Source organism: Dysidea avara, chromosome 5 (genome assembly GCF_963678975.1).
Source record: "Dysidea avara chromosome 5, odDysAvar1.4, whole genome shotgun sequence".
NCBI classification, from domain to species: Eukaryota; Metazoa; Porifera; class Demospongiae; order Dictyoceratida; family Dysideidae; genus Dysidea; species Dysidea avara.
The window spans coordinates 4,696,303-4,720,380 of NC_089276.1; the positions used below are offsets into that span (position 1 = coordinate 4,696,303).

Consider the following 24,078-nt stretch of genomic DNA (forward strand, 5'->3'; position numbering starts at 1 on the left):
ACTTGAGATCTGAACATATTTGAGAACAGTTATCAAAAATCATCTTCATTCTTGCCAGTACAAATTTTAGTTATCAGTACTGCCAATAAAACAAAATTTGTACAATGAAACTTAATAGATTAAGTACCCTGAGATAGCACAGCACATAATATTAAAAAGTTGAATATTCTGATAAATATGTACATACCATTTACATGTTGTCATAGAATTGAGTATGTTTTAAAAACCACATGTGTGAGGCTAAAATTGAATGTTAGAATACAATTTGCTGCTATGATTTCACTTTGACATCAATGACAGCTTGATAGTTCTCAACGGCTAGTAAGATTAATCCAATTAAAGTCAAACAGAATGCTGCCATATCTTTGGGTGTTCTCCACCACCTGCGAGAGTGTCCATGAAGATGTCGATAATGTTGATAGCGTATCTTGAGAAAAGCAATTGGCGGTAGAACGTACAAGATGAGACAACCACCGATGGAACCCACAAAGTCCCACACTTTACTAACCTAAAAGAATATAGAGAAACTTTACAAAAACAATACACAATGCCATAACCCCTTTTAAAAAGCAGTCTGTAAAATTCCTGGATAAACTGTTTGTTCCAATGGGATACAGTTATAGCACCGTGCTTCAATTCAAACACATGATGAAATATAGGCACATGCTATACAATACTACACTAATACAAACGGCAGATTAGCCTCACATCTGTTATGTTGCTAGCAGACACGAATGTAACAGCAAACAATATCCATGTCTCCATAAACCACATTGTTTTGCTCATCTGTAAGGGAGTAACCATGGTAACTATGAGATCACATGAGCTTAAAATTACACTTCTAAAGAGAAACAGGGAGTATGTAATTGTGGAATGTACCAAAATACACTTTGATGTCTACAACAATATCGACTGTTCAATTAGAGTTGTTTTACCAACAACTGTTTGTGTGTTCTATTAGTAGTTGAATGGAGCCAAGATGATTACAACATTTTTACTCACAGAAATTCAAAAATAACGTACCAGTAGTACATTGGATGTCAATGGCTCCACTAGCTGGTCTTCTTCCTTGAACGCAAACCATCGTGATCTTGTACAGTTCCTCAGGAACAACAGTATGATACCATTGACAGCATCACGACATGGGTTCATCAGGACAGGATAACTGAAGAGTAATGTGAAGAAGAGTGCTATCCTCGCAGCTACAATCAACCCATCATTAGATGGGTAACCCTTTATGACGTCAGAGTCTGTGCAGTTACGAAACTAGAAGAAATTCACTGATAACAAGCATGGATACCAGTAGCCAAATAAGGTCACACAATATGTAGACAAATATAACAACATATTCCAAAGATGGACATATACTATACCTGCAAGTAGCCAAATATGGATACAAGTAGGTAGACAATGAAAGCAAATGTCATGGATACCACAATGATGGCTTGCATCTTCCTGAATGAGACGTGTCGCAGTTCTCTCTCGATGGCAAACAAGTTGAAATGACACAAAAAGGTCAAGCTACAGTATGACACACACGTCAGACCAGACACCATATCGGTCGGCCAGTTTTTGATTAGTCCTCTATCAGTGGCTTCTCCATTACGTAAAGATGACACTGATCTTATCACAATCACCAAAGTCAACAAAACGATGGCTATAATACTGTAAGAAAAAGAAGTGAATTAAATATAGGACTACGCAGGAAGTAGTGACAGTTGGCTATTTTAGACTAACTTTAAAACTACAAAGAAACAGTGAGACCAGCTAATTTTTTGCTGCATAAAGAAATTTCTTTTTCAGAAAACTCTATGGAAATTATATCGATGAAGGTATTTTTCAACTTAAATTGGCAAAAGAAGCTTCACTGTGATTGGCTAATCACTGGGGTCATAAAATTATTTGCTATTACATTAAGATGAAAAACATTACAGTAGTATTGTGGTCTGTAAAAAAATCAAGAATTACAAAACCTATACGAGCATACAAATTTTCTACCTGTACTATTTGTACACTGCTCACCTTAATGTATTAGTGTACTTCAGTGGAGTGAACTGTCTCAGTAATAGTAGAGGGAACAATGGTAGAAATGATATACACAGTAGGACAGCATAGTTGCCTAGCAACGCTATCCACTGAGCCACACAGTCACTATCATGTCCACAAGATTTGTTCACGATGAAGTCAAGAATACCTTCAAGCTGTGATAAAACATGTATCTTATGCACAGAGACAAAACAATGATTAATGCTTAACATATGCAAGTGTACTTTGAACTAGAAAACCTTAGCACTTGTGTAATTGCCTCTATCAGGTCACAAAGTGTTTCTCTATAACAGACTAAATATATACTTTCAGTTTTTCTAAAACATAAAATCTTCAAGAGCTGTGTTGACTTTTAAATAGCAAACAGTACACACTTTTAGCAAGAGTTAATAATAGAAGAGAGAGCTCTTCTATTATTAACTCTTGCTTTTAGTGTAACCATGTTACCAAATACTATGTGAGTAACACATATAGGGCTTTGTGATTGTCTTTGATGCAGTAGGCTTCCATTTCACCTTTGGTGAGAGAAACCAGCTGGCAGAGTTGTGGTGTTATGCACCAAAATTAATTTTAAAATATTTTTGTCCAATTTCTATCCAGTGCATATATAGGCATTTTTGATGGCTACAACTTAGTTACCTCAAAACAACAATTTTGATATGCACAAGAATCTAAAATAACTACCAAGTTGCCCATGCAACACTATGTATGTATTGAGTATGTTTGTATCCATGTACCAGATTCCCTTGATAAAAGCCCAGGCTTTTATTTCCTTCCAAGCATTTTTGACCAGGCCAGTGAGACTGGGCTTTTATTTTGGATTGGTCTGACCGATGCCTGGAGTTTAATTGAACTCTGGTGGTGATATAATGGGATTACTGTAATGGTAAGCATAGAAAACAGTGATACAGCGTGTTGACAAGGCTTAGAAAAGTGTAATCAAGGCTTAGAAAATAGTTGTATCATACGTATCTGCATGCATCCTGACTCTCCTGGACTAACTCACAGTACCTTCATCCTCAGAAGGGTCTAAACAAAGTATGAAGAAGCAGCAGCAACAAGGGAACCAATTAAAACCAGACGCGGCCTCTATTCGATACCAGGCGTCTATTTTCCAAAGGCATGGGGAGCCTCCCCCACTTATAACTGGGATGGGTATTTAATCAAATACAGCTTTTATAAGAGGAAATACGGTAGTTGTGTGTGTGCTCATATGGCATGCTATATGATATCCACAAAAAGACTTTGCAAATGAATATTTGGCCAGTGAATTATTTACCCAAACAAATATATTATTAACTAAATATTCAAACAAACACATATATGCATCCATGGCTGTGTCAACCAATAGCAAGATCAGGACTCAGAAAGTGATGGAGGGATGTGACATTGGAAGATAAATAAAATGGTGTGGGGAAACAACAACAAGAAGGGTAAAATGTGCTGATAGGTCAAGATTATTCAGTACCACCATAATGAGCTTTCTACTTCAAAGAGAGTTGTGCATGATTGTTTCTCCAGTAGCAAACAGATCTAGCAGGTATGCACGTGTGATGTGCAATGCAAGTGCACACATACGTGTGTGTGTGTGTGTGTGTGTGCGCGCACGTGCGTTGCATGTCTACTTGGCCAGGCTGATGCTCTAGAGTATCGGCCTAGTAATTTAACCCAATCAAAAGGCTCCAGGTTTGATTCTTGGTTATATATGGTGTTGTTGTTTCCTTGAGCAAGAAACTTTACTCACATTGCTCCATTCTACCCAGCCAATAAATTGGGGACCTGGTACCAACTGGGGAAGCAGCCAACCCAGCTATAATATCAATGGGTACCCAGTGTAAACTGAGGAAGCAAATGCCAACTGTCCATATCTCATATAGCAGGTGAAGGTCCAGGTGGGACTTCGGGTGCCCACAAATTCACCTGTGAGACATGGTACAACCTCCTGCAAGTTACTAGTCCTGCCTCAGGAGGATTTGCCTGTGCTGACTCCTAACACCTGAGTAGCGCACGGGTGTGGTTCACTGGGTAGGTGTGACCATGCCAGTGGCAGCCAAAGGCTTTGCTTGTGTGTGTGTGTGTGTGTGTGTGTGTGCACATTCCTTATGATACAATACAGGTCAGTGTGAGATCACATGACATAACAATACATGATGCCCTTGTCACAATGACATTTTAAAAGATAAAACCAGTGTGAGATTGATCCTTTACTATACATAACAAAGTGTCTATTATGGCAACTTGCATTATCAAGAGTACAATAACATTTTCATCATGTTGGCAAGCAACAGCACACTTTACTATACCATTCATCACGTTCAGTAATGAATACACATAAGGCCAAGTTTCTCAGACCTAGGTTTAGGGTTGGTAAGTTGATAAAAAAAATCACTAAAATATTCATTTCTGCTGGCTGTAGATCAATCTACATATCAAATGGTAGCTGAGCTACATTATGATGTCTGTGGAACTTGTCAGTAGCCAGCTATGTTTGGTGTTCCTCATGAGCTTTTAAGATAAAACTTGCTCTACTTGCAAGGTGATCATGTGATTAACATAAACAAACAAACAAAAAAGTCGGTAGGGCCGAGAAACAAAAGATTCAGTTGAAGTGGTACACGATATTATTTTTGTGCACGTACCTAGGCACAAAAATAATATTTTATTGGAATATCTAAAGCACAACACATGCATACATCTATATACATGTACAACGCCACACTTCATGCAGAAAACCTGTATGACCATATTGTCACAAGGGGGTGTCACGTAGGTACGTGCTGTAGGGAGATCTGCGACCACAGTCAAACTTTTGACTGGCCGAATTTCAATTTCACCTGTGACCAAGAGCCCTTTACAATCTTTGACCAGTGACTTATAATTAGCGACAATATTTCAGTACTTCTTGATTGTAGGTTGGAAATTTTTACCCTCGACTGTTGACTTGGCACGAATTTGGTGACCTTGACCTTTGACTTAGACCACGGTCGCAGATCTACCTACAGAAAGTGCCTGTACATTGTGTCACCACCTTGTTGTTAGCACACGAGCTTGTTTATGGGTCCTGTGCTAAAAACAGGGTATATATATATATACGGACATACCTGATCTCTGGCAAATATCATATAGGCGATGAGACACAACACCAGAAACACAGTCACCACCATCAACATCACAAACTAGAGCAAACAACAGAAACGTGAAGAGCGGGAATAACGAGCCAGCACTTTGCTGAAGTGTGCACTCTATACAAGTCATACCTTTCCTATTATGCCAAACGAATACTCTCCCAGATCAGCATAGCTGTTAATGATCGATTTCCCGCTCATTGACTCCACGAGATGTTTGGACTCCAGTAACATGTAACCTATTACGATCGCTGTTACCATCACTAATACGAATATGACTAGAGAAAACAGCAGCCCGCCTTTCATGAAGGCGTACGGTAGTGAAAGAGTCCCTGCTCCCATACACGTGGTCAGTAGAGCGAATACTGAAGAAAAGAACGTTCCTTTTCGTTTCTTTACTGAGTCCCCGGCCACCATTGTAATGATTTGTTGAAGCGGTAGTGATTCCAGGCTCGTGCTTACACTCATCTCATTAACAAGACCTCTAAATAGATCAAAATAACTTCAATGTTCGCCACTTTACGTACATTAACACTTTTCTTACCCATCACGTGTCACTGCGTGCTGAAATTAAAACCACTACCGGGTATTAAAATAACTTGGAATTTAAAATATCATTTCAAATTTCGTGAATTAGTAAAATATGGTGCAGAATTTACAGGTTGACAGAGTGCAATATTTTATGACTAGTCCGTTCTCTCTTCCACAAATACAGTTTCTTGAGGAAACAATTTTGCCTCTTTGAAAGTCATTGATCCATTCAGAGTGGTGATCTACCGAAGAAATGGAAACAATATAATTAAAAATCAATTCAAGCCTTGAATCAATTTTGTAAACTACTCTAATTAAACAGTGGACAGCTGTGTAATGGAATTTGTTCTGATATTTACTGTTGTAAACAACACACGCATGTCAACTCACATCTCTCCTAGGAAAAGATGATAGTAGTTTGTATTCAGCACCACTGTAGCCTTTAGAGCCAGTGTACATGAACAACACCTGAAAAATAACCAGACAAGAATCAATGCAGCAAATCACTAAAAACTATGTCCCTTTATCTGTGTAACCATGCTTACTCGTAGTTTATCATCACCATGGAATCTTCTAACTAAGGAGCTGCCATCTGGACACCTCAGCCTGATGGTTGTAACATCTTCCACTCCTGCCTCTGGCTCTGCAGGCAGTTGCTCCTCACATTGTTTCTTCTTCTCCTATAACAAGTATATCACATGGGCTAACAACATATGGCTGCTGTGTGACAGCACTTCTACAAACTACATTACAGATCTAGTTGCACAATGCAACAACGCACACACCTCTTCCTGAATCATATGTTGTATCTTGGCTTGTGCCTCACGTTCCTTAGCTAGCTCAATCATTCTCTGCTCCTCCTCGGCACGTTGAGCCTGTTAAACACAAAGTCAAGTGACCCTTAACATCTTCTAACAGCACACACAATTGGTATACTAATCACCATAGTTAGCTTATATGTTCCAGGAAAGAACACACACCTTTTCCTTGTCCTGTGCTAAGGATTCCTGGTAGGCCATGTCTTGTTCCATAATCATTCTCCCTCTAGCAATACGTTGTTGCTCCTCTGCAGTATCATGTTCCACTGCTAACTGGTGCTCCTCCACTGCCAGGATCAGTGCTCCCATTAGTAGGTCCATCTCTGTGAAACCTGAAAGATAAGGAGGAGTACAGCTACAGAAAAATTAGGGGAATTTAGAAATACCAATGCCACACCCACTACATAAGATGTGACATATGCGTATTTTAATTGGCAAAGCTAATATTTGGCGATTTGCTAAAATTTACATTTAACGACATTTTAATTAGGCAAAATGCTCACTGTGTTATAACGCCAAATAGTTAAAATTAATACATCATCAAATAAAACACATTTGATAATTTTTGTTATAGATCGCACGTAAAGCTTGACTGGATACTTACCAATCATTGCATGCTGCTCTTTTGAGTACCAATTGTACTCTCTGGGGTGCTGAGACTTTTCTGCTGCCATGCTGACAGCATTATTAACCGACTTCTGAACAGCTTCGATGTCTCCTTGGGACAAAATTGATGGGCTGCAGCTTGGGCGCCTTGTTCTATTTTGACATATTTTAACATCGACATTTTGAGCACAAGCAGCACAAGTGATTTCAAAACGGGGGGTTCAGATGAAGAATCGACCAAGTTACAAACAATCAAAGTAAAATAAGGCCTGCAGTTACAAAAATAATATCAGCGAATTTTAAATTTGGCAGTTGGTGAGCATTCGCCAATACAGCCAAATCTAATACGTCACCATATAAAATACGCAGACGGTACATAGTACACACGCCACATACAAGGACGCGCATATGCACACACACACACACACACACACACACACACACACACACTCACTCACACCTTGTATCACATTGCGAACTTCCACTTGTCCCTTACTCTTGAACACAATTAACATGATGGGAAGGTTATTAGGATCCACAGCCATCACGCTCCTCGCAGCATCATTACCAAAACTCTCCCTCACCATATCCAACAACCTATACAACACAGTTACATACATGACACACAGCCATTTTACGTCAGTAGGATCTAAGGTATACCCATCACCTAGGAGTCGAAGGCAATTTCTTGGGAAGAACCTGTGACTCTAGTACACGTGGAAAGCCTAGAAATTTAGGATATACACAGCTTTGAAGCTCACATGATGCATGATCTGAACATCTACCACATCCCACTGAGCCCCATGGTTTGCTAATTTTGCATTTTGATAATTGATACTTGTGTGAAATACCAAATAGAAATATGTAAGTGGTGTGCAACACATCCCAACTCTTCATTGATATACCCTCATTACAAAGAAAACACAAATGGCATTGCATGTAAATACTAAGAAACATATACACACACCTCCTGTCAGTGGACAAATAAATAATTGGCGTCCACATTTCAAAAGAGAATACAATTCAACAACTACACAACCTAGCATTAACTGTTAACACTTACTGGTCTCTCAGTTGTATTGTAGTGAGGTCCCAAGCCCAAGAAACAAAGTTCAGGGAAAGGTAATTAACGATGGACTCAGCACACAGTAGCTGACTACAGAACACATTACTGAGGATGCTGCGATCATGGTGCAGGTAGATGAGCAGTGGTTTACGTTGGGCAGCTGGAACAGCTGTTGACTCCTTGACAGCATCTGCCAGTGAGCCGATGAAGAAGATGGGATGAACAGAGCCATACCTGCAACGGTACAAATAGTAGGGGATGACCCACAACTAAAGACAAATCAGTAGTAGTAGTAGTAGTCTACATAAACTTTGCTGATGGCAAAACATCATTACAAGCACTACACAATATTTCTAGAAGTGGGTCTGGAATCATCACAGGAAACACACACAAATTAGTTCATACAGTTGTTATGATAATTGCCATATTTTACGTCACTGCTAAATCACCTATTGGAGAACTGGTGAGTGAATGAGTTGAGGGCCTCTATAGGATTGGTACAGTCAGGAGGGATCAGTGGTGCCAGGGCAGGTGGAGCTACTGGGGTCGGGTCAGTGCTCAGGGAGTCCATATCCATCTCAAAATCATCACCATCATCCTCGCTGGATTGTGCGCTAGCATATTCTTGACTGCTAGTTGAAGAGGTGGAGCCAGCTGGAGTACAGGCCCTGTTGTTATCCCTACCAGTTGTGTTGACTGTATTAGTAGTGAACTATAAGAGAAAGAAGTATTGGGTGTAACACAACACTGGCATAACACTATGCACTACATATAAGTATACACGCATGCAAGCACACACACAGACACACTACACATACTGCATTAGAAGTGTTTTCAGCAGAATCAAGTTGTACAGACTCTAGTGTTAAAACATGTTCACCATAGTTTAGACCTGCGTCCTTTAGTAATGTCTACACCAATAAGGTGGATCATATGATCATTACATTATCATCACCAAAAGCTCACATGATCTGATAATCCAGGAGGGAGCCCCACCCACCTCTGGAAGTCAGCAGATAATCCACACTTGTGACTAGCCTGTCTCTTTAGTTCTTTAATAGTAGTTGTGGGTGATAATTGCAACTCTACTAGATGATTATTATACTTCACTTTGATATGACACATCCTACAAGTTGATTGAGATGTACAGCAGGTTATTGCAGAAAACAAAACTACCACATATTAACTGAAGTCCCTTTATTTTTGTACCAGTGCTGGTGTTCTGATGTCAGAGGTATTATACATTAATACAACGGTATCTGCATTCTGAACTTTCAGTTCACCAGGTATCAAAAAATAAATTTTAAAAAATGATTGCTCTATTAGAGTATATAATAAATTTTGCAAATGCATTAAATACACATTTTTAACCCTTCAAAACCTGAATTAAATTTGAAATATACATACAAATTTTCGAGGTACGTAATTTTCACAGATCGACAAATTTCAGGATTTTCGCGGTTTTATTTTCGAGGATCACTCATTTTTCACTGAGATTACCTATTAGAAAGCATAGAGCTAAAACCTGATAATTGTTAATTTTAGAGGATGAAGAAAGCCACGCAATTGCTACATCTGCAAAAATTATGTCTCGAAAATTTGTATACGATAATACGTAAGTGTGAACCATAGGCAGAGCATCAGGTGTATAACAGGATATTCTTATACACCAAATGAATTTCATGCGCTACAATAACATGTAAACAGTTTTATACTACACTAAAGAGGCAGGCATCGTCTTTGCTGGAACTTGATGGCATTTTCAATGTTACAAGCATCCATTATAAGATTACATGATCTATTGTATACCACTGGATTCTGTAGCGCACGAGGATTCTAATGGCGCTTAGTTTAAGGCCAAAGCACCAGGTAGAGCGAAAATTTGCCTTGTTTAATGAAGCAGTGTACAGCCATGGCGGACATTTGATGAAGAAGGCTGTTTTCTAAGTGGTGTGATGAAAGGCGTTAACGCGTACCCGACTACATCAATGCTTGGTGCCATTTTATCATGGAGTTCATGGTGAGTATGTAGTGGCTGTAGGATCTTTCTATTGTTAATACTTGCGAAGTTATAGTAGTTTTGAATAGAGACATGCGTCAGACCCTAAATATAGGCTTACCGGGTTCGAAGGGTTAAGCGCAACGTCAGAGTTACAGACTTCAGTTAACTGAATACCAGGTGGTGCCCAGACAACTATTGAAGTTCAACTGTAGGACCTAATTGTATTAGTGTACCCCCCTGAATCTGATAAGGACACCTTGATAATCAGGACACTTATAATGGTCTAGGGAAAGTGTCTTGATTGAAATACTTGCATGATTCCACTTAAAGGGATAGTGCAGCACTTGAAAAGCCATATAACTTCAATGATTTCACCGGCCAGTGAAATAATGCAAGTTCATGGAAATACATGAAACTCACATTGTATGTGTGGTTATTAATGGACGAGCATGGCAGCTAATGGTTACTAATGGATGACAGTAGCTGTATTAATAGGTACAATGGTACTACAGAAATGCTAAAGTGTTATTGACTCTCACCTCGTGACAAACGGTTCACTTATAATTTGTCCTCAATACTTCTCCTTTTATATCAGTTATGTTAGGTATATGTTTATGTTAGTACTCCACCATACAAACATACTGAAATCAACCTCCACCGCACTTCCGTTTACATATGCAACATTCATTATGTTAAGTTATTGGGCTTTGTTAGTGCTACACTGCCCCTATAATATTCCGTTTTGTTAACAGAGCTTGTTATGGGTGTTACTAATAGCCATAAGCCTGTTGAATACTTTTAACTAATAAGAAGGGACAGATTATACAATATTCATTGGATGGCAGGAAGTGTGATGTAGATTATTGGCTGTGAATTTGCTGTACATGTTAGACAGGTGGTCACTTAATAAAAGTCTTCAGAAAAATCCCAGAACACGGACACCATTACATCAAGTACAGCCATGATATTTTACAGAACACTAGGGAATTTTGGACATATAAAACATGGGAGCATCTCGAAAATCACCAGTGTGAATTAGCTAATGAATGAATATATTGTTAAGCACTATAAATCCATACTGTCTGTGGAGTACCATGGCTAAAGCTGTTTAACTATAGAGCAAATATCACATTTGGCCTAAAACTAAAGCACACTTACTATGCTTTTGATGGTCTTCGTTTACAAAAATATCCATCCTTCAACCAGTACAGAGGTCATGTTAAACAGCATCCCATAAATGTACATGTTCTCACATTCTTCTGAAGTAAACCTCTGCACAGACCACGATGCATACATCTGAATGAGATTATATTTGGGACCTCATGATAGTGGCCATTATACTTAATTCAGGTGACTGCCAACAGAGGTTCCACTACTACAATGAGGAACACAAAGTTCTGGAATAACAGAACAAGGAGTCATTCAGCATTATAAGCAGACCCTTGCCAAAAATTTCTCAAAGATGAGATGGAGAAGTAGTGAAACGTGAGGATCTGTGTCAATGGTGATATCCCATTGTATCCATTTTATACATGAGCTAATAATTATTGATTGTGGGTTTTAGTTTCATGTTGTCTTGTCCGTTCACACAAAAGTTTCAAATGTTAGTATTACTACCTGATAGGAGAGTTATGTACCATATAAAATTTTAGCTAGTACACATGTGCACACAAGTGTGCTTGTGACTAGGATTGACCACACTACAAATGGAACACACATACACTTACCTGTTATTTACAGAACTGTTCTGGTTGCTGGATAGTCTGATATCATTACCATGTGTAGTAGTCACATACAGGAACTTCCCGTCAGGATCACTAGCCAGTGACAACTGGTCAATTCTCAGCTATAAGGGGAATGAGGCAGTAAACAAACAAGTAGAAGGAAAAAATTTGTTGGATTAGGGATCAAAGAAAAAAAAGCAGTGAAACAAGGGAATAGCTAAAATGTGGTAAAACAAGGAAGGTTGCATACACCTGCAGATATAACTAGTAGACATTATATCCCTAAACTTCAGACTATACCCAAGGGATAATATGTCCACTAGTATAATCTGCAGGTATAGGCAACCTTCCACGTTTCACCACTTTTTAGCTATTCACAACTTTTTTTGATCCCTAGCTAAAATTTCTATTTTCTATATATTTGTTTGGTTTATTTAATAACATGATTATGACAAATGAACTGCATTAAAAGAAAGAAAGGCACCAGGAATGCCATAATGGCAATTTTGTGTCAGAACGTGTGCCCAACAATCAATCATGTAGCGGAAAGGGAGGTGCGCATGGCCCTTTTTTTTTCAGTTATGCTCTACAGCATTGCAAACAAAGAACAGTACAAGAAACACCTCTGCAATCAATCCAGTCACTACAGAAAATAGATAAGCATAATAGCCAAGCCTAGGGAAGCTATATTGTGCTATCGCAAATTGACATCTCGCATTGTCAGCGAAAAGAATTAGAACACAAAGGAGAACAAAACAATGATGCATGTATTGTACATACTTCGGTTGGCAAAAGGCACATCTTGGGACGAAGCAATGTTGAACAGTGAAGAAATCAAGCTCATAGCCTTATCCATTGTCAAGTGGTTGGAGGCATCAGTTAGTTAGTCAGGCAGCATATAATTCTGTCAAATCTTTAGAAACGGGTTTGGGGTTGGTCTGAAGACATATTTAGGTTTGTCAAGCTGTCATGAAGGGAAATTGAAGTTGGTTTTACGGTGATATTTTTGGCTGGAAAAGTCCAGTTCTTCATGATCCCTAATATGCAGTACTACTGTACTCTTAGCACAATTTGAGAGCTAATACTATTAAAACACAAAATACATTGCTTCTGGGCTTTCCCCCCCTCACAATTAAAGGGACTTTAACCTTGACCATACAAGGTTTCAGGTAAACTAACGATTGTCCACAGATGTATTCCATTACAAATACAAATGACCACACAGAAACTCCGCTATAGTAGAGGGATTTTTATTCATCTGTTAATTCTTTAGGAGACCCTTGTAGTGCATTGCTGATGATCTGCTCTGGCTCATGTACCTCACATTTACAAGTATAGTACTAGGAATGGACCCTTATCCGCATTGACGTCATAATTGACAAAATGGTCATGTTTGTGTGGGGACTTCGCCAGGTTTTATTCGTAGTAACTAAAATAAGCCTTGCTTGCGGCTTTCACAACATGGGAATATTGGATAATGAAGGTAAGAGGCTTGAGTTAGCGTGATGTGGTGATGCAAAATAATCCCACCAGGTGAAACCAGACCTAAGTTTTGATACAGATATAAAACTGTACATATTTGTTGTAAGTAAGTATGTATGCCTCACCTTGCCCCTTGTTGCTATATATTAACATTACCATAGTGAAACACCACCTCTCACAATACAATCCTGTACAAAGTCCCCACACTGTCGCCACCATTTTTATGTTGTGATGTCATTGCGGATAAGGTCTATTTTCAAGTTTGATTAGGGATCACAGAAATAAAAAAGAGAGGTCACCACAATATATAAATATATATATATATATATCAACTCTTGATAATATTAATCCACAAGTAGATTATACTCATTCTATTTACAAAATACTACAACCTAAAAGGAAACTGGCACTTACGATCATATTAAGCACATACTTATTTTTTTACCTGACTAATGCTACCAAAATTGATACAAGAGTTTTAACCTTGGTTTTGGCTGAAACCATTGTATACTCATACAACATGATATTACCTCATCCTGTAAAGCCGGTGTTTCTTTCTCCATTCTTATCAGTACTTCATCGGGACCTAACCAGGATAGAAACCGCTTCAAATCCTGTCTTATTTGACCTAGAACATGATAACCATATTTAACATCAAGTACTTTGGCTGTGAGTAATGTGTGCTTGTATTAGTAAAGTGGAGGCAGAATTATGAGGGTTTAAGTTGTGGGATTTAGTGCAGAAACTATTTGAGATTCTCATCAGCATCAACTATATCCCTGTAGCATGTACAACACTAGGTTGTCTGGGAGCATGCATCAAGAAAAGCTTAGTGATCAGATCTGGTAATATTTTCTATGCCTTTTCATTGTAAAATTATAATTACAGCAGCTCATAAAAAAATAAACTAAAAACCTATCTATCTACCGTATAACCTAAGGGGCAAATTTTTAGAGGATGAGCAATGTTACTAAAACTTTCGTGGATTTGCAAACACTCCCAAAATGTATTAGACTATATGGAGGTCAAAATATTTCAAAATTCTCTGGTAACCACAAAACCATGAAAAATCTGCAAAAAAAATTCCTCCTCAAAATGCTTAGATTATACAGTATGGCCTCCCTCATTCTATGATCTACAGCTTGTCCTATTCAACACCACTGAACAGGAGAAATTCATAACTGTAAATGAGGTTTCAATCACTTGATATTTGAACGCAAACTTCAAAGAGTCTGGTCATTGACTACCGACTGAAATTCATAACAGCTATACTTATAAAAATGACATTAACTAATTTCATGGAATTGTGAAATTATACCTGAATAACATTCACATCAACATTGTGAATGCATTTATACCCTTCATCAACCAACAGTGGCAACTTTATGTACCATATCTCAACATTACAAAGGTGATTACACAACTCTCTGTAACCCAATTTCAGGTGATTTAGTTGTAGCTGGGTGGTTGGAAGATCAAGCATTATCAAGGTGTCCACACACCAGCAACTATGACAACATACTACACACCTATCCTTTGGGTAACTGGTATTGATAGTGGTAGGGAACCATCCTCCCATAAAAATGTTATGATTATCTCATCAGTAACTGCTGGAGGGTTGATAGGAGACGTAGAGTGGCTCCTACTGCCACCAAACACCGGCTCTCTTGTTGCCCCTTCAGACCCCTGTGATGACTCCTCTACTGCGTATGCCTGCGGCATAATGGAGTTGATGGCTTCCTGTAAGAAAAAACATACAGTAACGGATAAATGTTAAACAACACTATTAGCTATTGGGAAATTTATTTGCAAAAGAAATTCCGTGCGCTTTGCAAGTATCCCATAATTTAAAATACTTATCCCACGTGCGTGTCATGAATTCTAGAGCCTTAATACACACTTCTACTCACCACAAGGTTCCAGCCATGTTGTTCAAGGACTGATATACTCGTTTCTATATCCTCTAGGCCCGTAGCAGCCTGTTTGAAAAATAAGCGTGTCGAACAAAACGTGACCACGACGAAAATTTACCTGGAAAGTCGCCAGCTGATTGTCTCTATCATTGCCTATACTAGCCATAAATATGTGATGAAAAAAATTGATAAATTATAGCGAAGAAAGAAGTGGCTAAGTTTTTTTTAACGGTGACTTGGCAAACCGACAACGCGCTTGAAAATAATTTTTCGTTTCTAATTAATGCAGCTCACGCGCTTCAAAATTTCAAAGGATTTGTGCGCTGTTAGCAAAACGTGTTCGGCTGAAGTAACTATTTTGCTCTAATGAACAGTCTCATTTGTTTACAGCAACTAGTTGTTTCTAGCAATGCTTATGTGGAGCAGGAGACGTCACGTTTTATCACGTGCCCTGCAGCGCTTGGTGGGAGGAGCTGACTTTTACAGTTTCCAGGAGAAAAGTGAAAATAGCTATCAACTGAAAAGATTTTATTGTAAGGCAAGCATAACAGCTAAGAAAATACCTGCCAAACAAAAACAATCGCTTTACAAGCAATTTCAACGAATCAAGGATCAGTACAAAGACTTCATCCTTTTATTTCAAGTTGGTGATTTTTACGAGATCTACGATGGTGATGCTAGCGCTGTGGCGGACAAGACATCGCTGCGCATCGCCAAACACGGTGGTGGTAAGCTGATGGCGGGATTTCCCAAGAGATCGCTAGCTGAATGGAGCAGGGTGTTGGTGAAGGCAGGATTTCAGTTAGCTGTATGTAACCAGGCTCCAGGAAGGTAATGATTTTCACCTAGGTTCCTTCCATCAGGATGTTTTTAAGATTTGGTGTGGGCAGGAGGCTTATTATCATTATTTTATGTGACTGCTCTATTAGAGTATCTCAATCCTTCAAGGCCAGGAAACTATAAGCTTCTTTGTGAGCAACTGTTGTTTGTGTGCAGGGCTCCACTGAAAATCAGTGTTATTACAGAGTGGACCCCTGTTAAAATATTACAATTGCAACCGTTCTTTCTATAGCTTGATTTTATTGTGTTTTTAGCAATACAAAATAGGAGGCTTCATAGTATATAGCAGCACAGGAAGAGATTTTGGAGAAATAACAACATTTGAATGTGGGTGTCCAGAGGTGATTTGGGTGCAGGGTGGGAAATTACACTCTCATTGGGTAGTTTCTACAGTTAGCTATGAGTAGTGATCCTAGTGGAATAATATCTAATGATATCAGACTAGACACTGTACAATGCCGGATCATTTTTCACTACTGTTGTGTAAAATTGAATGTTTTTCTGTGTATTTCTCATTACAGTTTTGAGAGTGGTAGTCGTCTGATGAAGCGTCAAGTAGTGAAACTGATCACACCAGGTACACTGCTGGAACCACTAGACCAACATGCCAACTACCTACTCTCTGTCTACCCTGGACCCAGTCATCTACTGGGGCTTGCGTGGATAGACCTCTCCACAGCTGCTTTTCAGGTATGCCATATATGTAGTACTCCAGGATTTGAGAGGCTGTTAGAGATGAGCCCTTGCACTCCCTAGTGACACATTACCTTGATTTATTGTTCAAGCAAGTATACCTATTAAGTTTGAAGTAAAATGGCTGAGTATTGATTTGCAGTGTTGGGCAAGTTACTTTTTAAAGTAACTAGTTACATATTACATATTACTTGCAGCTGAACTAATTAGTTACAGTTACATATTACTCATAAAATAAAGTAACTATAATAATATTACATATTATATTACTTTGTGTCCACGGCCTTAAGCTGTCACGTGTGAAACTACCACCTTATCACGTGACATAATTGCGTTGTTGGACAATGTGCAAATCTTGGTTATAAGTAAGAAGCTGGTGAATAAGCTTCATTCAGTAGGCTTCATTACTTCGTTGTGGTTAGGCGTTACTCAGTGGATCACTAACGAGATTAGTAACTTCGTTACTTGTAGTAATAATATTATGTAATATTAGATTCTTTACAGTAACTATATTACTTAGGTAACGGGTTACATTTGTAAGTAAAATAACTGAGTTATATTACCTGTTTTTATAGCATATTTTGTTATATTACTTAGTTACCACAAAAGTAATAATATTACGTAACGCGTTACTCCCAACACTGTTGATTTGTGTTAGAAGATTTCATGTTGATCTGAACAGTTGCCATGGCATTTTTAACTGAGCATGCATTTTCTATTATCATCTCTTTGGTATGAAAATTTTCATTATAGCATTTTTGGTATGTACATTTTTATAACTTTTAAAAAAAAAGTAGTCTCTAGCTAGTTATCATTATCTTTGGTGTGGGACATTTTACAAAAATTCTTACTGTGTATTTTCAACTGAAAAAAAAATCTTTTAGAAGTGTTGATTCACCTTTCAGGTACAAATCCTGATCCTATGTTGCAAGCTCAATTTATAATACACAATTTCACTGTTCCGGTTGTCTAATAGACTGAAATAGTTTATTAGTTTGTATGCTTGATAATTGTTCATGTCTTATTAGATCAGCTCTACTGCAGCTGAAAATGTTGATGAAGAAGTTGAGAGGATTTCCCCAGCTGAAGTACGTACAGACATTTTTCTGTATTATATACCACACTCTATAAATTTTATGTGTTGTAAATAAATGAGTCACACACACTATATATTATCGTCAGGTGGTATTACCTGAGCACACATTTGATCAGTTACAGTCTAGTAGTGGTCAGTCAGTATTGGAGTCATGTTCAGTACTACAAGAATGTCACCTCACTGCTGTACCTGATCAGTGGTATAGTGATCATGTGACTACAACAGACAAACAGTGAGCCACACCCACTTTACCTGCAACTTGTACTGTACTCATCTCTCCTTTAGGGGTAGGAATTTGTCTTCACTATTTGATGGTAGCCAGTTTTCACATATTGAAGTAAGTAGACATACACGAGACAACACTGATATACAGAACTTGGTGTAAAGAATTTCTTTTCAATATTGCCATTCATCATGTTTGCATGTGTGATGTAATATCAACCCTTAAAGATGTTAAGTATTATTGAGCCAGCTGCCTTGGATAACAGCTTGGCTGAATGAAGAGAATTTAATTACTGCTAAAATCAAATAACTGTCATACATACATAGTATTGGTAAGTTGGTACATGACAATCTAGCTTGTTAATACAGTGGAACCTGTTTTAGTGGCCACCTTTAAAGAAAGGCCCCTAGCCTACTAAGCATGCATGTCCACCAATAATGCAGGCTATTGCAAATATTACAGTAATGCAAGTTTGCACGTGAAAGTACCTTGGCAAGAGTTATAAAAGTTTTCACAGTTGGGCAAACACTCTTACTTGGTCAACATGATTTATCAACTGCAAGTATCTCTGTCAAAAAGTTTAGAAGTATTAAAATATCTTTACCAGCCTAGTGAGCCTCTTCTGTTCCACACTGAACCATTGAGAATGGCTGTAACCTTCACACCTGACAAGCAATGGTTGCTAAACATTTTAAATGATTTTATGTCATACTGCGTTTTGTGTGCGATCCCTCTATTGTACAGACACTTACCTATTATATCAAGACCAAAAATTGGTCAGTAGGTGACCTTTTGACTATCACACTCATTACAGCATGTGTAGCACAATTGTCCACTGTAGAAGACAGCTGGTGCTGGACTGTTGAACTTCATCCTACACACTCAGAAGGACATTGTCCCTCATCTGTCTAGTCCTGTGAGATACCATAGAGACCTTCACATGTCTATTGATGCTAACACAAGAAGAGCATTAGAGATTATCAAGTAATGTGTTGTATAGTGATGTGTGTATTTTGTGCATGTGTGCATCCAATACCTACATATATAATATATATATATGTATGTATGTTGTGTATGCAGTTATGTCATAGTAGGTTAGGTACTTACAGTTCCATTATCCACATATAGTCCAGCACAAGGCAACACCAGGAAGTCTACTCTGCTGGGTAGTATTGATAAGACAGTCACAGCTGGAGGTACTCGTCTACTGAAGAACAAAATCACGTATGATAACCTGTTAGCTCCTGTGCTCTCAGAAGCTGACATCACCACTTTCATAATTTATAACACAGTTTCTGTTGGCCAGCCTTGCAGATCAGATGCTGTGTACTAGATGATAATGTTTCTTTTTTATTATCAGAGTCTTTAATACTTTTTTTCGAAGGTTGCATGATTGCACAGGTGGCAAACAGTAGCAGTGTAAGCATTGCATTTGTGTAGAGGCTGTGTGTGTGTGTGTGCATGCGTGCGTGCGTGGGTGTGTTTGTGTGATATTTTATCTTTTTGTTTATACTTCTACCAGAGCTCCTTCTACTGATCTGGATGAGATCCACCAGTAAGGTCACATCCTACAGATGTGACTACCTCATTACTGTACTGCTACTTGTAGCCACCTCAACTGTGTGGAGGTGTTCTACCATAAACCAATGGAGTCTAAGAACCTCCAGTTAACTCTGAAGTCCTGTGCTGACCTGGAACGTATAATTCAAAAGGTAATACCGATGATGTGTGGGCGAATAATACCAACAGTTGTGGCAAGAGTTCATTTCGTACTCTCTGAAACTGTCGTATATGTATACTACAATGGAACTTCACCCCTAGTGTGTTTCTGACATTGTGTGCAATGTTACCTTTTAACTTCTCTAATAGAGAAGTCATGCTTTGTGTACAAGTTAAGGGGATTTCTTTATAACATGTTTCTACAGATTGCAACAGACACAGTTACACCATATGACCTACAGATGATGGTAGTTACATTTAAGGCAATTGGTAAGCTATCCCTTATTGATGGTATTGTGTAATAGTGTGTCTGTGTTGTAGACAGTATTAAGGATATGGTGAAGAGTGAATTTTCTGATCTCTCTGTGGAGTACAGTGATTTGAAGTCGTTCCCTGACCTGATTACTGAACTGAATAATGCAATAGGAAGTTACAGCAGTAGTGTGAGAAATATTAAAGTTGGTATGTGTAGTTGGCTGTTAGACTATTACTGTATTTGTAGTGTACACATGTGAGTGTGGTGCACATATGTAAGACTGCATTGTGCGTGCTTGTGTATAGCCCTCATTTGTATACTTGTTTACCACATATTTGTATGTTGTTAGGTTATTCACGTAAGGTTGATAAACTCCGTGAAGGTTTGGAGGAGAACCGCAAACAAGCTGAAGATCTCTGTGAAGAACTAAGGTATCACAACAATTCATGGAATTAAAGTGACATTTATTTTAGGGGTCAGTGTGGCCTGACTAAGATGGCAGTGGTGGAAAACAGATATTGTCTCCGCCTGTTTGAGGTATCCAAATCACAAGCCCCTAAAGCTGAGAACTGTTCAGAACTAGTGAAGTACACAGTACACATCGAATAACTTATTGTACCATTATCTTAACTGTACACTAGGATAGAGCAGACAGCTGGCAAGACAAGATACAGGTGAATATGCTCCATTAATAATTAAACTCTTTCTCATTGTCATTTTAAATGATGAAAGTTCATCTTTTATCTGCTTTACCAGTGAGAGTGAACACTGGAGGCAAAGCCTGTACATGCAAGTAGCAGCTTTATTCTATCATGATCAGATTTACAAAATGATATCTTCCACACATGAAAGAAATAACCACAAGTTAAGAATATGGGACATAACTCTACACATAGAAACATGTAAAATTTTAACCATTTCCCGTGTTGTATTACTTCTAAACAAATTTCATGGAAAACTGGTTGTGTGTGGAACACACCTGGTTGCAAATCCAGTCACACAAACTATTGAAGTACTATTTATATGGTTATCCAACCAACTGTTTTATTATTCACAGCCCTAAGCACAATGTGAATCATAGCCATGTTTTTTTGTTTTGTTTTTTTTTAATTTCGTACATATTTTAGTCACGTAAAGCTGCAGCAATTGAACTCAGAATATCAGACACTTCAGGAAAAACATGAAGCCGCTCAGGACAGTGCCTTCAAAGATCTCTGTGCTAAGGTTTGTCTGCCACTTCACTGCTGTAATTGTGTGAGGTACTTGCTGTAGGTTTTAGAAAATGCTGATGAAATTAGTAAATCTACACTGGCCATTTCTAGAATGGATGTGGCTGTTTCATTAGGTCTTGTGGCTTCTGGCAGGGTGAGTGTATGTATGTGTATTTGTATGTATGTATTCTGTCTACAGGGCTATTGTAAACCAGTGATGGTGAAAGAACCGGTGTTTCACATTAAGGCTGGCAGGCATGCAGTAGTGGAGGCTATGCAAAAAGGTATAATTGTTTTGCTAACAAAACACTCCAATATAACAGTCACACTGTTGAGCGTTCTATTAGAGTGTTTTCGTGATATGGAGTTACTTGGCTGATGATGCTGTTTCCCTGTATAAATAAATTGTATATATATGTGAGTTGTTTGCTTCTGAATCTACCACAATATTCAATCTACCACAATATTTAATACTTTCCCACAATAGTTTTTAAATGCTTTTCCTGTGATTGCAGCATAATAGAAAATGCAAATACTCTAATAAAGCAGTCAGGTGTGTATAGTTCAGGGATACCATACAGTACTTATAGCTCTGTTTGAATGAAATGTTACACAGCTATATTCCCATAGACCACTTTGTGAGCAATGACTGTGACTTGGCTGAAGATAAACTATGGTTGATAACAGGACCCAACATGGGAGGTATAGATCAGATCTATGACATTATCATGTAACATACCTTGTTTATAGGAAAGAGTACCTTTCTCAGACAGAATGCTCTGATGACCATTCTAGCACAGGTGTGTAGTTTGTGTGACTACAGTAACTCTATGTACTATCACTAACTGCAATGTTAATATTATAAAAAAAGCTATATCACCTAGTCACTTCTGGGGAGTTGACAGGATAAGAAACTTTTTCCCGAGTTCTAATTTTTATATGAATGGTGCCTCCTGCCAAGAGTCTTTATTTATTATGTATTAGTAAGAATTAGCATATGTATTAAAGTATTTCTGTAGATGGGTAGTTTTATACCAGCTGAAGAAGCCACCATTGGTGAGTATCTTCAACTGTAGTTACTGTGTGATGTTGTGTGATGTTGTGTAGGAGTTGTGGACCGGCTGTTTGCTAGAGTTGGAGCCAGTGATAATGTTGTAAAGCACATCTCCACCTTCCATATGGAAATGTCAGAGACTGCCCATATCATCTCTCATGCTACGCCTCATTCCGTTGTGATCCTGGATGAAATTGGTGTGCACATTACACTACACATAACACACACACACACACACACACACACACACACACACACACACACACACACGCGCGCACGCACACACACACACACATACACACGCACACGCATACACACACCATAGAAACACCATTTGGATGACTCATATAGAAGCAGAAGCTTCCTAACTCTCTTGCCACATGACATTGAGTAAGCTTAGAATTTAGGTCATACCCAAAGAGGGTAGAAAGGTGAACACTACACATACACAATGCATATACTCACTAGTAATACCACCCATACCTCTCTCTCTTAACAGGTCGAGGGACATCAGCCATGGAGGGCTTATCCATAGCCTGGGCAGTAATGGAACACCTACACAATGTTATTGGTATGTTGCTAACACTATTATGGTATCACTACCACTGACTGTACACCTATTTCCTGTTGGCTAGGTTGTCGTACTCTACTGGCCACTCACTATCATGAGTTGGAGTCACTGGCCCAATCCCTGTCCAGAGCAGGCTGCTATAAACTGGTAGCAGAAAGATCTGAAGATGACCTGATATTCACTTATAGGATAGAGGTGATGTTACTTATTTTGCTTTAGTTTACCATTGTAAATAAACCATCTTAACTTTGATAAAATGATGGCTTGTCTCAAGGTTTTTGCAACTTGACTATCGTGGTCAGGTTTTATGAGCAGGTTTTTCGAGGAAAAAATATTTTGTGGATTTGCCACCATTAGGGCACAATTTTTTACGAAATAGCTGCCAATCCGTCCTCTCAGAAAAAAAACCCTGTAATTGGGTTGTTTGCCTTGTATTTGTGCAATCTTAGAGAAGTTCCTTACCCTTCATGTATTGTTCCACTTAGCCAGGAGTCTCTGAGAGCATGTTTGCTATCGATGTGGCACAGTTGTGTGGAGTACACGGTGACATTATCAGTAGAGCTCAGGTGACCAGTGTATTGTGTACTTGTGTATCCCTTACCTGGGAGAAATCTGACTGCTCTATTAGAGTAATTGTGTATGTACCAGTGTACTGTCTTGCCTGTTGCTTTAAACCCCACTAATACTGCTGAATAACATACTGCCATTTATTACAGACCATCCTTGCTTCACATGACACTGATTCGGTGCTCTCCACTCCATCTGCTGTAACAGTTACAAACCAAGTTACTTCAAAAGCTGAAGAAGAATGTCTTAATGGTAATATTTTACCAATTTATATGCTTATGATTTCTGTCTTTAGCTCTCAGAGCACTGCGCCCTGATAAAATGACTCCTAAGGAAGCACTGGATCTCTTCTACAACCTGAAATCCACTCTCAGCAGACAGAAATGATGTAACATATTTACAATTCATGCATTCTTTGATTCAAATCACTCAGATTATTTTTAATGACCAGATCCAAGCTGTACACATAATTTTTGTGTTATAATTATAATTCACGTGATCAATATAATTGGATTTTTACAAAGCGTCACGAAAT

The 24,078-nt window shown here is 38.5% G+C and overlaps 3 protein-coding genes across 3 annotated transcripts; 1 reads left to right on the forward strand and 2 right to left on the reverse strand.

Moving 5' to 3' along the window:
- Positions 1 to 146: 146 nt before the first annotated feature.
- On the reverse strand, positions 147 to 5,777 carry LOC136255418 (probable sodium-coupled neutral amino acid transporter 6). The gene is made up of 8 exons (XM_066048173.1): positions 5,716 to 5,777; positions 5,304 to 5,655; positions 5,148 to 5,222; positions 2,023 to 2,201; positions 1,374 to 1,665; positions 1,024 to 1,266; positions 709 to 786; positions 147 to 508 (listed from the first exon to the last, which is right to left on the reverse strand). Exons 2-8 carry the CDS (start codon positions 5,637 to 5,639, stop codon positions 272 to 274), a joined length of 1,440 nt encoding a protein of 479 aa, XP_065904245.1. The 5' UTR covers positions 5,640 to 5,655; positions 5,716 to 5,777; the 3' UTR covers positions 147 to 271.
- LOC136255417 (FAS-associated factor 1-like) lies at positions 5,771 to 15,599 on the reverse strand. Its single transcript, XM_066048172.1, has 15 exons — positions 15,432 to 15,599; positions 15,311 to 15,379; positions 14,930 to 15,140; positions 13,931 to 14,028; positions 11,922 to 12,040; positions 9,159 to 9,318; positions 9,011 to 9,103; positions 8,642 to 8,904; positions 8,190 to 8,426; positions 7,587 to 7,723; positions 6,683 to 6,852; positions 6,488 to 6,577; positions 6,248 to 6,382; positions 6,093 to 6,170; positions 5,771 to 5,944 (listed from the first exon to the last, which is right to left on the reverse strand). Exons 1-15 carry the CDS (start codon positions 15,477 to 15,479, stop codon positions 5,858 to 5,860), a joined length of 1,995 nt encoding a protein of 664 aa, XP_065904244.1. The 5' UTR covers positions 15,480 to 15,599; the 3' UTR covers positions 5,771 to 5,857.
- On the forward strand, positions 15,436 to 24,070 carry LOC136255416 (DNA mismatch repair protein MutS-like). Its single transcript, XM_066048171.1, has 26 exons — positions 15,436 to 16,144; positions 16,675 to 16,843; positions 17,875 to 17,934; positions 18,029 to 18,174; positions 18,228 to 18,279; positions 19,007 to 19,149; positions 19,294 to 19,389; positions 19,688 to 19,720; positions 19,775 to 19,877; positions 20,091 to 20,154; positions 20,206 to 20,346; positions 20,490 to 20,571; positions 20,614 to 20,727; positions 20,782 to 20,814; positions 21,268 to 21,364; positions 21,413 to 21,505; positions 21,551 to 21,635; positions 21,982 to 22,053; positions 22,102 to 22,151; positions 22,371 to 22,407; positions 22,459 to 22,602; positions 22,905 to 22,976; positions 23,041 to 23,171; positions 23,462 to 23,542; positions 23,693 to 23,795; positions 23,839 to 24,070. Exons 1-26 carry the CDS (start codon positions 15,723 to 15,725, stop codon positions 23,928 to 23,930), a joined length of 2,715 nt encoding a protein of 904 aa, XP_065904243.1. The 5' UTR covers positions 15,436 to 15,722; the 3' UTR covers positions 23,931 to 24,070.
- Positions 24,071 to 24,078: the final 8 nt, after the last annotated feature.

Bases quoted from the DNA above. Each gene is read 5' to 3' on its own strand.
- LOC136255416 (XM_066048171.1), top strand. From the start codon at position 15,723: ATGCTTATGTGGAGCAGGAGACGTCACGTTTTATCACGTGCCCTGCAG. The intron at 18,280-19,006 runs GTAAGTAGACAT...TGTCCACTGTAG, and splicing joins GCCAGTTTTCACATATTGAA to AAGACAGCTGGTGCTGGACT. The intron at 20,728-20,781 runs GTACACAGTACA...ACTGTACACTAG, and splicing joins AACTGTTCAGAACTAGTGAA to GATAGAGCAGACAGCTGGCA.
- LOC136255417 (XM_066048172.1), bottom strand. From the start codon at position 15,479: ATGGCTAGTATAGGCAATGATAGAGACAATCAGCTGGCGACTTTCCAG. The intron at 8,427-8,641 runs GTGATTTAGCAG...GTACCGTTGCAG, and splicing joins ACTCACCAGTTCTCCAATAG to GTATGGCTCTGTTCATCCCA. The intron at 7,724-8,189 runs GTAAGTGTTAAC...TGTGTTGTATAG, and splicing joins ACAATACAACTGAGAGACCA to GTTGTTGGATATGGTGAGGG.
- LOC136255418 (XM_066048173.1), bottom strand. From the start codon at position 5,639: ATGAGTGTAAGCACGAGCCTGGAATCACTACCGCTTCAACAAATCATT. The intron at 5,223-5,303 runs GTATGACTTGTA...TGTTTGCTCTAG, and splicing joins CGTTTGGCATAATAGGAAAG to TTTGTGATGTTGATGGTGGT. The intron at 787-1,023 runs GTACGTTATTTT...ACTCCCTTACAG, and splicing joins TGACATCCAATGTACTACTG to ATGAGCAAAACAATGTGGTT.